Source organism: Morone saxatilis, unplaced genomic scaffold (assembly GCF_004916995.1).
Source record: "Morone saxatilis isolate NCDOM2014 unplaced genomic scaffold, NCSU_SB_2.0 Contig12, whole genome shotgun sequence".
Taxonomy (NCBI): Eukaryota; Metazoa; Chordata; class Actinopteri; family Moronidae; genus Morone; species Morone saxatilis.
Window position 1 is genome coordinate 16592728 of NW_023339674.1, and position 17109 is coordinate 16609836.

General features: G+C 40.9%; 2 protein-coding genes across 3 annotated transcripts in view; one reads left to right on the top strand and one right to left on the bottom strand.

Moving 5' to 3' along the window:
- The window catches only part of selp (selectin P), a 6292-nt gene extending 2981 nt beyond the window's left edge, over nt 1–3311 (top strand). Inside the window, exons 10-18 of one of the 2 annotated variants that reach the window (XM_035652642.1) lie at nt 97–282; nt 438–623; nt 765–950; nt 1090–1275; nt 1411–1596; nt 1860–2048; nt 2154–2342; nt 2715–2837; nt 2933–3311. In XM_035652642.1, coding sequence (XP_035508535.1) covers nt 97–282; nt 438–623; nt 765–950; nt 1090–1275; nt 1411–1596; nt 1860–2048; nt 2154–2342; nt 2715–2837; nt 2933–2997 — 1496 coding nt within the window. In that variant the 3' untranslated portion in view covers nt 2998–3311. The remainder of the gene's footprint in view (nt 1–96; nt 283–437; nt 624–764; nt 951–1089; nt 1276–1410; nt 1597–1859; nt 2049–2153; nt 2343–2714; nt 2838–2932) is intronic. The other variant, XM_035652643.1, reaches the window with a different exon arrangement.
- A 2015-nt stretch (nt 3312–5326) lies between these two features.
- On the bottom strand, nt 5327–15478 carry lmx1a (LIM homeobox transcription factor 1, alpha). The gene is made up of 8 exons (XM_035653927.1): nt 15451–15478; nt 14908–15088; nt 8913–9133; nt 8147–8322; nt 7434–7511; nt 6975–7062; nt 6500–6676; nt 5327–5535 (listed from the first exon to the last, which is right to left on the bottom strand). The coding sequence occupies exons 1-8, from the start codon at nt 15476–15478 to the stop codon at nt 5393–5395; spliced, it is 1092 nt and encodes a 363-aa protein (XP_035509820.1). The 3' UTR covers nt 5327–5392.
- Nucleotides 15479–17109: the final 1631 nt, after the last annotated feature.

Here is a 17109-nt window from a genome sequence, read left to right on the forward strand (position 1 = left end):
CTGTCCCTGTGACTGTATATTTTCCATGTGCAAAACTATAAATATATTGTTAAAAAAAAAAATATCTTGTCTCTCCCTTTGTCTGTTCCCTTCCAGCTAAAAGATGTCCCACTCTGAACTCTCCCTCTCATGGGTCTTTATCCTGCTCTGATCCTCATAAAGCGTTCAGTTTTGGTTCCCGGTGCACATCAACCTGTGAGGAGGGATTTGTCCTGAATGGGGTGGCTGACACAGAGTGCACCTCTCTGGGCACGTGGAGCAGAGACATCCCTCGCTGCTTAGGTACAAAAAAAAAAAATAAAAATAAAGTGTAAATGTCTGTATCGTTTTTTGTTTACACAGTCAGCAGAGGAACTCTTAATTTTTATGGCCTAGGTTGCTTGACTGTACATCTTACCATGTAAAGCACTTATTGGTTTCTCATTGTTCCACTTCAGCTAAGAGATGTCCCACTCTGAGCTCTCCCTCTCATGGCTCCTTAGTCTGCTCTAATCCTCATGGAGAGCTCAGTTTTGGTTCTCGGTGTAATACAACATGTGAAGAGGGCTTTCTCCGGAATGGGACGGCAGACACAGACTGCACTTCTCTGGGCACGTGGAGCGCAGACATCCCACGTTGCTTGGGTAAAACAATCCTAGATGTCTGTATCATAATCTGTTTATTGTAATCAACATAAAAGCTTGTAATATTGTTTTAATACCACTTGACCTCATAAAGCTCTAAAACATATTGTTGGTCTCTTCTTCTACCTGTTTTACTTCCAGCTAAGAGATGTCCCACCCTGAACTCTCCCCCTCATGGTTACCTATTCTGCTCTGATCCTCATGAAGCATTCAGTTTTGGTTCTCTGTGTAATGTAACATGTGAGAAAGGTTTTCTCCTGAATGGGCCGGCAGACACGGACTGCACCTCTCTGGGCACATGGAGCACAGACATCCCACGTTGCTTGGGTAAGTATAAAGTATAAAATATATTAATATCATAATCTGGTGATTATAATCCAAAGGAAAAAATCTAAATTTAATGATTTAGATGTCTTGAAAGTAATATTAAATATCTTTGTCTCTCCCTTTGTCTGTTCCCCTCCAGCTAAAAGATGTCCCACTCTGAACTCTCCCTCTCATGGTTCTTTATCCTGCTCTGATCCTCATAAAGCGTTCAGTTTTGGTTCCCGGTGCACATCAACCTGTGAGGCGGGATTTGTCCTGAATGGAGTGGCTGACACAGAGTGCACCTCTGAGGGCCAGTGGAGCACAGACATCCCACGTTGCTTAGGTAAAAGCAATCTCTGTATCATAATATGTTGATCGTAATCTACAGAAAAATTCTTATTTTTATGGTTTAGAAGGCATGACTGTACCTCTTTACCAAGCTTTTAAATATCTCTGTCCCTCTTGGTTTCTCTTCCAGCTAAGAGATGTCCCACTCTGAACGTATCCTCTCATAGCACCTTAGCCTGCTCCAATCCTCATGGAGAGTTCAGTTTTGGTTCTGAGTGCACATCAACCTGTATGGAGGGTTTCATCCTGAATGGCACTGCTGACACTCAGTGCACCTCTCTGGGCATGTGGAGCAGAGAAATACCCCATTGTCTGGGTAATAAATCATAATATGAGGGGGCTGCACTTGACATATATTCCCTCTTGCAGGATGCACATTGATGTATACTGATTTAGAATGGGGGTTTTCATGTGCCCATTCATTCATATGATAATCAACACAACAGCTATATCATTAACTTGTCACATTTTGAATCAATAGTTATGTCTTGAAGGAAATCCCTCTTTATGCCACTTTGTTTCAGAAGATTATTTGGTCTGAAGCTGATGATCATACGTTTTGGTCAATTTTATCTACAGCACACCCATGCCCCCTACTGGCCAAGCCTCCACAACATGGAAGGATGAACTGCAGCCATCCATACTCCCCTTTCAGCTATGGCTCCCACTGTGACATTGAATGTAATAAGGGTTTCAGGCTAAGAGGAACTTCAAGTATGACATGCAACAACTCAGGCCACTGGAGTCAGGATCTTCCCACCTGCCAGCGTGAGTGCCCAGCGTTACTTTAAACTAAGTTTTGGCTTGCTGTTCTAGGATTCAAATAACTCATTGTTGTAAGTAATTACAATTTTTGTCCTTTCCACATCTCAGCTGTACAGTGCAAGGCCATTCATGTCGTGTATTTGCCCCTGTCTGTGAACTGCTCCCATCCTCTGGGGAACTTCAGCTTTGGCTCCAAGTGTCTTTTCACCTGTGGGGAGGGATTCTCCCTGAATGGCACAGAGGTGCTGTATTGCTCCTCCACTGGGTTTTGGAGTGACCGTCTGCCTAACTGCACAGGTACAAATAATTTTTGTCAGCATGCTAACATGCTCATAATGATGATGCTAACATGGTGATATTAATCAGGTATAATGTTTACCACGTTCACCATCTTAATTTAGTATGTTAACCAACTTATTGGACATAAATCTTAACCTTATGGTGGCTCTAGAGGAAAATAAAGTGTTGAGGGTGACATGAATGTGTGTAGAAAATTTCATGGCAATCCATTCAAGAGTTTTACTTAAAACCACAAATGTGAACCTGCTGGTGGCACTAGAGGAGAAGGCTGTAGGTATGGAAATTTAAAAAATAGTGACGATTGATCTGCTGACCAAAAAACCTGCAGTAAAAAAAACACGTATTTACTGTGATCTTTATGTGTTCCAGTGAATGGTATGCCGTTGGGGACTGCCATGCTGATGTATGCAGGTGTAGGAGCAGCCTCTGTTGTTGTGCCACTCGCCCTGATAGGACTTGCTTTGTTGATTATGACACGATTTAAGAAAAAAGGTGAGACCTACTGTGATGATGCTGTACGGTTTCACGCATACAGCATGTTGTAGCACTCACAGTATATGATTGATCCTTATTTCTGATCTTTGCAGGAAATAAGGTTAGGTCTGATGCACCAGCATGGGGAGCCAGAGAGAATCCAGCATTTGAATTTTGATTTTTTTGTTGTTTTCTAAGACTTGATTTTTGCAGCAAATCATTTCAAACACTGCAACATAATGCTTGCTATTATTATATATAGATTCCTATTGTGTGATACTGGTACCAAAGGATTACAGAGGGATTAGAACTTCAATCATATCAAATAATAATCAACATTTTACATGAAAACCTTCACCTTTTGTTTTTAAAGAACCCAAATCATGATACACAATTGATGCATGATATATTACATAAAGTAACATTTGTGTGGAGTTTTTTCTGCTGCTTGTATAATGCTTAATTTTCAATAAAAACATATCTTCATATCAACAAACCTTTTATTTTATTTTAGATACCCAATATTGCACATTAAGTATGTGATCAATGTTGGCAATCTTTCAACAATGTTCAGTGTCATTTGGTGTAGTAAGAGGTGACTCTGTCTTGCTGGTGCCCTCCCTAGCAGCTCAGTTTACCCACATTTGACCTCCCCCATAGGAACTTATACTGTAGGGTCAACTGGGGAAGTGGCAGAAAACCTCTGAGATTGCCAAACTGTCACAAAGTGTCAATTTAGCACATTTAGTGGCCAGAAATCTCCTGCCACTGAGTGGTGAGGAGGTGATCTATTATCAGTCTCAACTCAATGTGTCACACTGGGCAGTGATCCCATATTAAGGAGCAATTCACTACCCCATCTTCATCTGAATGATGAAATATCGACTGTATGGCTGTACCTACTGTATAGAATACTCCTTGTGTATCTGTGCCAATAGTATACCCCCAGACTTTTAATATGAGCAGCAAATGGCCAATGGAATACCTTCAGCAAAGTGTGTGCATCTGTCTTGGCGCTGCAACAGCATGAAGCCAATTATAGCGGTTAAAAGACAGAGGGTTTGTGGCCTGTGGTTGGCATGGAGGGTGCAATAAATAACCGAACTGTTGACAGGAAACTGTTTGGCTACCGTCAGAATAATAATGAGGTTATTGCTACCTGCTGTGACCGTATGATCACGGTTTGATTATTTTTCTCATCCCACCCACTGCTGCTGGCAACCATATATGCGTGCCAACTGCACACAGACTCGCACACAAGAAGGGAAAAGGCCCCGCAGGTGACCACCTTGGCTTCCTTCCCTGATATTTAAGTCGGGCTTTTCTCCCTTCATCTACCTCTAAAGATACAAGGAAATGCATTATGATACTTTAGTCCCAACAACAAAGAGTGTTGTTCCTCCCAACACATGAGCATGCACACATGCACATGCCAGCAGACACTTAGAGCAGATACAGACACAGATACAAAGGCAGACTCAAAGAAACACACTCAGTATACCCTGCTGCACACTTCTTTAGCTCTGGCTGGCAATAGCATACCACGGTGACAGACAGTTAGATTGTTCCTGACCATTGACTTGCGCTCTCTGCTCTGCAAGGTCTGATTTCATAGTGGGAAATATGAGATGGGTCCAGGAGAGGGTTCATGGCTGGGGCAAGGAGGCACTCCATACAGTGGGTCTTCATATCTCTGTGTCACCCTGGGCATTCTCCCCTGACACAGCTTTCAGCCCCTCCGTTGTCTGGAGCCCCCTCCCTGGGGTTTCTCAGCCTTCCTCCCCAGGATTGGTGCATTCCAGCTGGGCACAGTGCCTGGGTGGTCCCCCCCACCTCCCATCCTCTACGACTGGAGGAAGGAAAAGGCAGAAAAATGCAGCAAGGGCCTTTGACCGCGAGGAGCACAATGTGAGCGTTGATGATGGCGGCATGGATGTGATGCTTACCTGCCACTGACCCATACAGCTGTCATAGCCCCGCTTTTTACAATCTGATGATCCACCCAACAGCCAGGGGAAGATGCCTCGCTGACCTGTCACCTAGATTGGACTGATAAGCACCGAGGATGGACTGACCTGGCTCTGACCCTCAGCATGAATACCCTATCTTCATAATAAATCAGCCTGTGCTTCATACTCACTACGCCACTCATTTTATACTGGACATTCACTGTATCATAACCATTATTTATTGATCATTGTTGATTCATTCAAGATGAACAGCATACACACATTGTGAGAATAAATACAAATGCACACCCAAAAACAGCTATTTACATTAGTAGATGCAGATATAATCTCATGATCTAACATTCAAACATAGTGAAAGAGGTATCATGCCTACACAGGAGCCTGTGTTGTACAGTGGGATTGTAAAGCATAAGAGGCAGTAGTGTAATCGTGTTTATATGGAGGTGCACATGGTATATTGCATGGTATCACAGTGTACCCATGTCCCCTTGGCGGTAATTTTGCAACCACTTCTTCAACCTTGTGCACAGATAAATGATGAGACCACAGAGTGGTGCAGAGTGAGGGAGACGCACCGCTTCTCACCGAGTCCCATCTCCACCCTCAGGAGGTGAAGTAAGAGTCCTGCATGGAGTAGAGGCGGTCAATAGGGGTGAGCAGAGAAGAGTCACCCAGGGACAGGCAGTCGCTGTCAGCCACATGACACAGAGGGTCCCTGTCCATATCACCGTACAGACCCTTGAAACCTAAAAAATACACAACATCATTAATCACTGGATACTTAGACTGTAATCTGAACATTGGTTGGTTGAAAGTGGGACTCTACTGATTTTACTCATTAAGTTCAGCTTATTTATTACTAGGAGTACTATTAAGCCTGTGAAAACAGTTTGGTGCTATCAAGTTGCATTTTGGGAAATGTAGGACTGATATCTCCACCTCTGCTTTACCACGTTTAACCAATTTTACTAAATTGCTGAAGTACCCACTTTAAGTAAAAATATAATTTGTTATAATTCTAAAAGACTTTTAAATTTGCATTATACAAAATAATAGAAACAACTGACAATATAATAAAATACAATACAAAAACCCTGCAATACACACTGGCTTTGTAAAGAGTATCATGCACCATTTTAATAAGGGGTTGATTCTGGTCATTGTTTGTGGTTTTGTTAAATTACATTATATTCTAATATGTAATTTCACTGTTACATTCCATTACTTTGTTCACCCACAATATATCATTACTTATGACATTATTTTGGACAGCCGAATAGAAAATTGAATGAAATTGGAGCTACTCCACAAATTGAATTGCATGTAAAGAGTCAATAAGAGACTGTTTATGAGTACATTTACATTTACTCAATATTAGCAACATTTTAAACACATTTGTAAACATCAAGTAATATTTAACCCAAAAAAGCAGTGACGTTTTTGCATTTAAACCATTTAATTGGTCACGTACTAAAAAGGAAATGTGAGTTATGTGCAAGGACAAAGAGCAGTGACCCAGCTACAATGCTGAAGCTAACTGGGATCTAATATATATATATATTATTGACTATTTTGACTACTGACAAAAATAACACATTGTATGTCTTTATAAAATCTGAATTCTTAGTTTTACTAATCACAGAAGCTTTGTAGAACAATACTTAAAACATGTAATTATCCATCATGGTTTGACAGCACTGAGGTCTTTACCATAGGGGTGCATGTGATCCCCTGGCATCTGAGGAGGGGTCAGGCCCTGTCTGAAGGGGTCCATGTCATAGTCCTGCTGCTCCAGTGTGGTGAGTCCCATCTGGTGCTGCTGCTGAATGTGGGTATAGGAGGACCCTAGGCGCTCCATCTCAGATGTCAAACTACCACGGGAGGGCGCTGTGGGGCACAGGAGTCACACAGGAGCTGGTGTTTACTGCTGTGGTTTACACTCATGTCTTTTTTTCGTGAGCTTTTGTGCCCCTGCTCCTGCCTTTGTAATGATTACTCAATTCTGTCTGCTAAAAGATACTTTAAAAAACTCCTTATATTCTACAAAATGTTGTAAAATATCTTTCAGCATATGGCGTTTTCTTTCTTTGAAAATTAGTTATAAAGAATAGACTTTATCTTTAGGATATCATATCATAGGGGAGTAATAAAGCACATTTAAAAAAAAATTCCAACAGTGCAATACCTGTGTGATGTGATGGGTGCTCACGCTGCTCCTGAGTCTGCTGCTGCTGCTCCTGCTGCTGAAGCTGTCTCCTGGCCAGTTTCTTCATCTAAAAAACATGCACCGGCAGACAAAAAGCTCACAAACAGGCCTAGTGTAAAACATTTTTCTCACTCCACAGTCCCTCTGCCACCCAGGCATACGAGTGTGTTCACTCAATTGCAAAGTATTAACAGTCAGCTAAAGGACATCTTTCAGTGGTGGAGGGAAGCCACACATGAGCCCACTTTGTGAGGAAATATGGGGTTTAATCTACAGTGATCTCGCAGTGAGATGTCATCAGTTTCCTGTATGAAGAGATAGCCAGGCTGATTTCCACTCTGGCATACAAACACAGTGCAGAAAGAGTTCTTTTATTAGTAGCGCATATGACTATGTGTGTGTGTGTGAGTTTGTGTGTGTGCGTGTACTTTGTATTACTTTGGCTCTTTGGTTCTGGAACCAGACCTGCACAACCCGGACGCTCAGACCAGTCTCTGCTGCCAAGGTCTCCCTTACCTTGGATCAAGATTCAGGGGGAGGGAGAAAGTAAGAAAGGGAGGGTAAAAAATAGGAAAATAGAAACAGAGAAGAGGTCACTTGAAGGTTAAAAAATCGGAATCACCAATCCGCCTCAAACAAGGAGGAAAAGATAAAACCTTTATTAAATATATAATATATTTCAAGAAAAGAAATGACTCCTAATTGACTTGACTTTTGGATATTTTTTTGGGAAGTTATGTTTGTAATGTACAGCACTACTATATGCAGTAGATAGCTGAAATCCTGCCACTAATTAACTAACCTCTATAATTTAGCAATGAGGAGTTATTTCTTTGGTCTTTGTGAGAAGCATGATTACACAATACGGTTTTCTGTTCATATTCTGAGGTAGACTCCTCTACTTTGAAGATCTCATCATTAAACAAAACTATATAAAACAACTATTCTATACTATAACACTGTTGGATGCTTATTTTTAAGGTTAGCGTTTGTCCTCATTAAAATTACAACATTGTAGCATTGCAGTGAGAATGTTGACAGAAAACAACAATATAGACTCCCTCTATGCAAACATACGTTGTGAAATGTCATATCCAGAACAGAAACTATGAAGTCCAGACTACTGGGTGAACACAGAATAAACACAGTACCTTTCGGCAAGGCTTGGATGAGACCTCAAATGAGGCTTTGAAGGTCCGTCTTTGTTGAGTGGTCAGTATAGTACGTGGTCTTTTGGGACGTTTGCTCTCCAGGTCTTCTGATCTAACTCGTCGGCCTGTAACCCTCCCAGATTCCACCTCCTCTTCTTCTTCCTCATCACTTTTACCTAGTAGGCAGACATGATTGAAAAGTAAATGTTTATTCACCTACAAGGCATTTGGGTTGACAAAAGTAATGTTGAGAGACAAAAAAGGAAAATTCAGTCTGAGAGGTTCAATGCATCATTTACACATTAATCTGTTATTTTGTTTTGGTTTAATTTTTCTACACATTCCCCCGACCTTAGCTTCAGTTTGTATTTCCCTTTTATTTTTCCAGAATGCTTTTTAACAACCTAGACTGACAGAATGGACCACTTGATACTCATAATTTCTTAATGAGTAGATTGAAAAGTAGTAGCCAGCAGTAATTTTAGTCATAGTCATAAACGTGGTCAAGATGTGGCACAATGTCATATTGTCTATTTAATGCTAAGGTGCCGGAAACTATACGGTTACAGATATCTGGTTATTCTGACCCAGTGTTAGAACACAACAAACTCAAGTCTTACTTTAAAACTATCACAAATCTATTGTTAATTGTACAAAACCAAAAAGGAAAAAAGGATATACAAATTAATAAAAATCAGGAACAAAGAGTGACATATACAAACACACACGCGCACAAACACACACACACACTGTACACAGCCTGTACCTGTGTCGGAGGAGGTCGGGCTGGCCAGACACTGGTGGTAGTCCTCTCTGGCACACAGTAACTGTCCCTCCCTGAGGACGCAGCGGTCTCCAGTCTGCAGGCGGCAGGAACAGACGCTGCAGGTGAAGCAGCGCAGGTGGAACACAGCGGCCCCTGCACGCATCACCAGCTCTGCGGGAGAGATGGCCTCCGCACAGCCCCCACAACGCACTGCAAACAGTCTAGAGAGTGGGATAGGAGGGCGGGGGGTGAAACAAGGGAGGAAATTGTGAGGAATTGTGAGAGCTCAGTAAATAAAAGAGAGTAACGCTTTTGTTTGGCTGAGCTTGAGTATAAGCTGAGACACTTGAGGACCCTTCACACCTCAGTAAGATGGGACTCCATGAGAAAAGAAAATGCTTGGTTGACTTGGGGAATGTTGCTGAGTCGAGCTGTCACTCAAAACAACTGCCAACCTGACTTCTCCCCTCTCCTCCTCCTTCTCCTGCCCCAACCACTCAGGCACATACCCTTAGCGTGGCGGGTGTGCATCTTAGCGCCTGGCAACCAGGACTGGTGGGCTTAGCCTCAGAGACTGTTGCCGTGGCTCCGGCTGCCGTGTCCGAGGCTGTGCTCCTGGGGAGGCAGGAGAAAAGCTCTCGGCAGGCCATGGCTCCAGGCAGAGGGGGGGAATCAGATCTCCCGGTGGGAGAGGCTGAGCCGCCGGTCCCATGAATTATCCGCGGAATTATCCTTAAGTCTGCTTAACCAGAGCGGGACAAAGACAGAGCCAGCCCCCAAGCAGCAGGACCATTGTCCGCTGGCTGACACCGCGGCATTTTGGGTCTGTCACACAGGATGATGCGTCATCATTCTAGAACTGGTGTTTGTCTCCAGACCTGACTGGGTCACCAGACCAGTCAGCCCAGAGGCATGAGAAAGTGACAGCATTTTTCCCACCTTTTTCTTTTCACATAAAAATATTTTATGTGGCTCATAAGGAGAGCCTACATACATCACTGATTCAATCAAAGATTTTTTTTCTACTTTGTAGCTGTGTGGAAAAAATTTAATAATGTAACTTGAATCATGTTTGATCAATGCAACTACTCATGGACAAATTCAAAGTATTACTTACCAGAGTTATATTAACCTTTTAGTATTTATCTTGCATTGGCCACCTATGTATGTGGAAGAGCAGATATAAACAACCACAGCTATCATATCTGTTTCATTAGAAAAACCTAAAGCTAAACTTAATTTTTTTAATCGATAATTTAATTTGGTGCTATTACAGGGAAAAGATCCACAGCATTTGTACCTTCCAGACAAATAAATTACATACCACAAATATGTTTAATTATTTTCCCCTGATTGGCATTTTTATGCCCCAAGCCATTCTTGCATAAAAGTGAATATAAGCACAAATTTTAGCAATAGGCAGTTTTAGTAAAATTCACCTAAAATAAAGATTTCACATTAACTTTTTTTAGTGAAACAAATAAAGCATTTGACTTCCTTTTAAACATATGTAAAATGGAAATTTAGCACAATATTTACAAACAAACAGAAACTCAGACTAAACATAAAGCAAACACCCAGGTTGAGACATCCTTGTCAGAAGGTCTGGAGCTGCAACATCCTAAAGCCAAACATTGCTGGGACCTCTCACTGTTGCTGTGGGGTCGCTAGGGAAACGGTAAAGCCCATTCCCAGCAGCTCAGGAGGGTCAGGCGGGCTGCTTGACCCATCTGAGTCGTCTGCTCCACGGCCTCAATGGTATGTGCTTTAATATGGCCAACATACCGTCTGTGGTATGTGCATTCCTGTGGCAACACAAGATGCATCGACGAAAACATTTTCAAAGGAAGTGTGGCAGAGGAAATACCCGGAATGTTTCTATGATGCAGCAAAGTACTTGATTTAATCTTTCAGAGTGATGCTAATGCTAGATGTCAGTGAAGAAGAAACTATGGGCATTAATGATGTGAGATCATTCATGTTTCGAGAATCGCTTTTCCATTAGCTACACGCCTTGCCCAGTTCGTCTTACTATACCCAGTTTTCTTAAGCGTTGTTAATGCAAAGGTAAGAGTACCTCCAATACTTATGAAGCAGCTCAAGGTGTTTAATATTTCAGAGTTTCCGTTGACATGATTGGCCCAGCGGCCCAGCCAGGAGAGCGGGAACACTCAGTCACGCTGGATTTATTCGTGGCAATTAGTGACAAGATCATTACAGAGAAATAAGTCAGCAAAATCCTGCTGCACTTGTCCACACTGACATGGCCAGGCACTCTCAAGGTAGATGCACTGTATAATAAGATGAGTGTTTAGCAAAACGCACACACAAGCTCCAGAGCAAAGCCCTCCCCTCTCATTGTTCTTGCCCTGACTTCAGTGCTGACCTTTGACGATCAGGCAAACAGACTGCTGGTCTAGTGGACATGCAGAGAGACAGATCCTGTTTCTGGATCAGGTTAACCTGGATCCTTTTGCTGAACACACACACACCAAGAGAGAGCGTGTATCAGATACAGATCTGCGGGTCAAGTGCACCGCCAGTCACACCGCTGATCTGACGACCAATCTGATGTCCAGTCCACCTGTCCACTGAACCGTTTAGCCAATCTAAATCTGCTGACAATCTGGCCACCCTAAACATCACATTGTCAGGCAAAAATTTGCATACGGCTTCATTAAATTACAGTACAGTGTGTGTTATGTATTGTGTGTCCTGTGTGACCGATATGGGTCAAGCAAACAAATAAATAAAATAGACAATGCAATTATGTCAGGAATATTCTTCAATATCTGGGACAGTCTATGGATGTGTTAATTTGTATTTGAAATGTTATTGTTTTTTTTGTTTTTTTACAAATAAACCTAATAACATATCAAAAAATATATAAAGAAGAAAGTAGACCTTCATTATTGCTATTTTCATCATATTATATCATATCTTATGCTAATCCCATGATTGTCAGTGTTTTAAATGTTGCTAAAGGCACAAACAATGAGGTCAGTTGGTCTGTGGACTAATAAGACTTCAGCTCACATTAACGTGTTAAGCTATAAAGACACAAATATAATCATGGAGTTAAAACAAATTCTGCTACAGAACATCATGACGTGAAACCACATTGGAAATTACTGACTTAATTATTAATGTTTTAAATCATATTTTCCCTAATTTTTACATTCTGGTGCTGCACTGCATGAGTTACACTGCTCCGGCAATTGATACATATGTATGTTCTGGATTCAGAAATACTTTAATACTTTAATAATCCCAGAGGGAAATTATATAACATGACAAGATATCTGTTTAAGCTTAACAGATATAATATTCAGTAGGATGCAAAGAACTGCCCTTTTATCTAGATACTGTAGGTATAACAAAGAACACGCATGTGTTTTATTATCTGTTACATGTACAAGTATCTAAAAAAGATCAACACTACTTCACAGGGTGCTTCAAGGTGTCAGTGTGAATACTTTTTATTTATGTTCTTAGTTATTTTATTATTTTATTTGTATGTTTTATTATCCTGATGCATTTTAGTTAGTTTTGTAGCCCATTTTTCTTTTTGTTTGATGCCATGAAATCTATACTTTTATCTTAATATATAAAATAATTCACCATTCTGATACTAGTTATACACTGGCTTTTGGACGCAGTAATAAAAGCAGGCACTGGTGATTCTGGAGCGAAGAGGAATATAAACTGCTTTGTTCAGGGAATTCAAATTCTGGCCTTATTGTCTTTCAGCCTCCATAAACAGGCTAAATCTGGTGGTCTGGCTGGCACTGATGTGTCACGTGAGCAAAGGGACAAACAAGGCAAAATTCAGACAGAAGATACAGCATGTGGTAAGAGACAAATGTTGTCACAGTATGGAATAATTGTCACTTACGAGCTGGCTTCACGCTAGTCCTGGATAAAAGGAAGGGTAGGGAGTAGAACACAGTTTGCACCGCGAGAGAAACACATTTTAAAGCCCCTCATCATGGACAAAAGTGGTGCTCATGTGTTATAGGGTGCCACACCAAAGACAGGACGAATGGGGAGGTGGAGACGTGAGACCTCGGAGCCAGAGCTCTGGCACCAGGCCTCCTGCTAATTGGTCAGGTCAGATATCTCACGGTCGGCTGGGCGTTATCCCATCGCTCGACACAGGGGCTGCTGTGAGCAGAGCTTTCCAGATGCCACGGCACATAACGCCAGGGCTCGTGGAGCGCACTGTCCCCCGAAATAAGTTCACACCAGCCTCACCGTCTCTCTTGTAGGGATGCACCAGACCTTCTGACATATGGCTCTACTCTCCTAATTACCTCTCAGTCCTGCTCTTTTCTCTGTGCTTCAGCCAAATGATCTCCACTAATCACACGAAGCAATTTACAAGAATCCACTCTGATTTCCATCTATCCATTTTCATAAAAATGGCATGTTTTAAATGCTCCGCAAACAAACACTCTGCCCGCAAATGTAAACAGGCCTCCAGTACCACTACAGTGTAATTTAGCTGGGAAGATGATAGCGGAGAGCATTTTGGACCAATGAGTGCAACATTTCTTGTATTCCTGCCTGCTTGGCAGAAAGGCCGTCACTAAATTGTTCAGAAATAATGTGAGCTGCTGCCTGTCAGGGTGTTCACTTTTCGTCTTGGCTCTGGTTTAGGTGAGAGCATGTTTTGGTCCTCCAAACAAGAAGGAGGGGATGAGACAGTGGCAGTGGATCGGGCGATGGGTGATGATGGTGGGAGGGTTTTGTTTGGTTTTTTTTGGGGGAAGCGGGGGCGAGACATATGTTGTCCCAGCTTGCAGTTGCCACGCCAATGGGCCTCGAAATTTTAACACATTTTGACAATGTGTCAGTTGAGCTCTTACCCTGGTTGTTGTGCTGTACGTGTGTGTGAAGGTGTGATCGTGTTGTTTTGTGTGTGTGTGTGTGTGGATCATACACTATGCCAATAGTGTTTCCACATTCCAGCTCCTCCCTCGGCACCCCTTCCACCTACAGTCACCTTCTTCTTTTAGTGCACTGTGCCAAGTTCCCTGGAAGTCAACTTACATCCATAATATGCACATACCACAAACTAGATAGTGTGACACATTATACAAACACACACACACACAATGCTTTTGCAATAAACTATAATATGTACCTAAATATACAGTATGTACTAAGTTAGAATAGATATGTTGAAGTTACAATAAAGAGAAATCACATGTTTCCCCACGGTCTCACTTTCTCTCTGGTCTTCTCGCTCTCATATGGACACACACACACACACACACATTCTTAGTCAAGGTCAGATCTGGACAAGGGTTCTGTTGTAAAAACTGGCTAATAACACACAATAATTTTTGGACCCCAGGCCAAAAAATAGAATTAAATGAATGAGATAAGCCAAAATAAAATGAACAGCCTGTAATCAAATTAAAAGTTTGCCTAAATTTGTAAAACACATTTAGATGGTTTTTTTTGCTATGAACTATGATGTTGGAAGTATATTTGCAATGTATATGCATGTGCCAAAGCTAAAAGTGCAGGAACGGGACTAGAAAAAATTAAAATACTAACTATCTTGTATTTAAACAAGAATGGGGTGCAGCTAAAATGTGATATTTTAGTATATTACATACTTTTTTGCAGAAATTATCATCACAATGAAAATGAATATATAATGAATATATATATATATATATATATATAGCTTAAAATCCTTGAATTCAAATGACTTTACATCATGGAGAAAAACTGGCATGATATTGGTAGTAATTGGTAGCTAATTTTTTAAACTTAAATTCAATTGTATTTCTACGTGCATTATGCATTATTTCTCTGAGAAATAGTGGTATTGTAAACTGAGATGTCATAATCCTGGAAAATCTGAAGCAGAAGCCAGGGTTTAAAAGTGATAGAAGGTAGGTTATATGTATGCTTAAGCTTTTTATGATCAACTGTAACATCAGGAGAAAACAAACAATAAGGAAGAGTTATCAGCACTCACTCAGCATAGTCCCGCTTGCAGTAAAGTTTGCGGTCCCGCAGAAAGCAGGAGTTGGTGAGCGCGTCCCCGCACGCTGCGCACCGCACACACTGCTCATGCCAGAGGCCGTCAGTGACTCTGAGCAGGAATCTGTCTCTGATCAGCTGGTGGCATCCGGCACACACTGCCCTCTGATCCATATCTGCAATGATGGGGAAATCCTTTAATTAGGACACTTTTCCAATCAGCAGGACGCAGCTGAAATATTGAGCTAATTTGGCTGAACAAGGTTTGATGGAGGGGGGGCCATCAAAATGCAACTTTACCTCGTTATTATGTGAGGCAAAAGTAGTTAAATACGCAGTTTGTTTATTAAAAAGTGGATATCCTACTGAAAAGTCAATTGTTTTTAATTGTTTTTGACCGTTTAAATTGACCAAATAGGCTATTAAGTTCGTTTGATGACCATGTGCCAAATAACAGTGCTAAAAAACAAATACCCCAAGTGAATTAATTCTAAATCTTACTCAGTAAAGTTGATTAATGTCATCAAGTTTTACCCACCTAATCTTAATACCGGTCGATCCACCATTGCAATCCTCTGAGGAAACATTGTGAAATATATTTTTGACCAAAAGTTAATTGAGGGAAAATAAATATTGTAAAATAACAGTCTAAAGACAGTTATTTAAGTTCAAAAAGCTCCTACCTGTACAAAAAATGCGAGCTTCCAGGCGGTAGAAAAGTATTTTTGGTTATCAACTCCCAGTTCTCCTCAGAGCATCTCCGGCGCTCACAGTCCTGCTGCAACTTGCTGCTCGGAGCAGAAAGCTGCAAAGTTTCTCCTCAGAGCTTCCGACGACCTCTCTGAGTCCACTGTTATTGACTATTTAGGCTATCTATCAATTATCCTATTAGGGGTGAACGGGAAGGAGAGAGAGAGAGAGACAGAGACAGAGACAGAGAGGAGAGAGAGAGAGAGAGAGGAGAGACTTCCTCCACGTGCAGGTGCCGGTTACCTCTCTCCCCCTCGTCGCTCTTCACTCTCTCTCCCCCCCTCTGTCTGTCTGTCTGTCTCCCCACGTTGAATGCTTCAAAGTTACCAGAGACGCTCATGAAAGGTTTATTTTTCTTTCTTTTTTTTCATAATAAACTAATAATTCATAGTGTTCAGGAAGTAAAGAGCAGGTTAAAAGGGGTCATTAAGAAGGGATTTGTCAAAGATTCTTGATTGTTGTAGATTTGATAGATAGATAGATATAGATAGATAGATAGATAGATAGATAGATAGATAGATAGATAGATAGATAGATAGATAGATAAAAAAATAGATATATATTATTTTTTAATTAACATTTTAGAGGTGCTACAAATCAAGACTTACTTTCTAAAAAGCTCAGATATGTTGGACTTTATTTTCAGGCTGATACAATATTGATAGTTGACAGTTTTAATATTTGGTCATATGCATTTTTTTAAAGGACATATGTATGAACAAATACAATAGCGTACATTATTTTTAATCTTTCTATAATACCTCAAACACATCTTTTGTATTTTTGTACAGTACTGCAACGTCTTGTTATAATCAGCCGACACATTGTAGAGATAGGCTATATCTGTGATAATATAAACCAATATATCGGCATGTTGGATTTATCGGACTCCACTATGTTCCATATTTTATTATTTTAAAGTCTTTACACCATCCCAGATCTTGGTGCTGAGGAGTAAGGCTTTACTGGAACCATGAAGAGGAGGATACAGGAATCTGCTCAGACAGATGGATGTCAAACATGCTATAAAGCAGCATCTGTGTGGTCCTGTTTACACTCTGTGGACGCCATCTGGTGGCCAACGGCTGAAAATATAAAGAAGGGACAACAGTTGTTTCATTAAAAGAGACCCTGCAATACAGGCTTTCACTCAGAATATATATTCAACTTAGTATTTCTGGGATGCTTTTGTCTGTGAAATAATACAAAGAAAATGTGATGAGAAAATGAGTTGATGGCATTAAGATATATTACTTACTTAAAGAAATTCCTTTGTGTTGATTCAGGGTCACATAATAAAAACAAGGTTTTAGATTATCAACGATCAAAAACTCATTTGGATTTTAAAGTAAGGCTGCATTATTAATCAAAATCACGAAATGGTAAAATATCAGAAGTTGCAATTTTTTATTAAAGGTAAAATGGGAGACAAAACAGCATTATAATG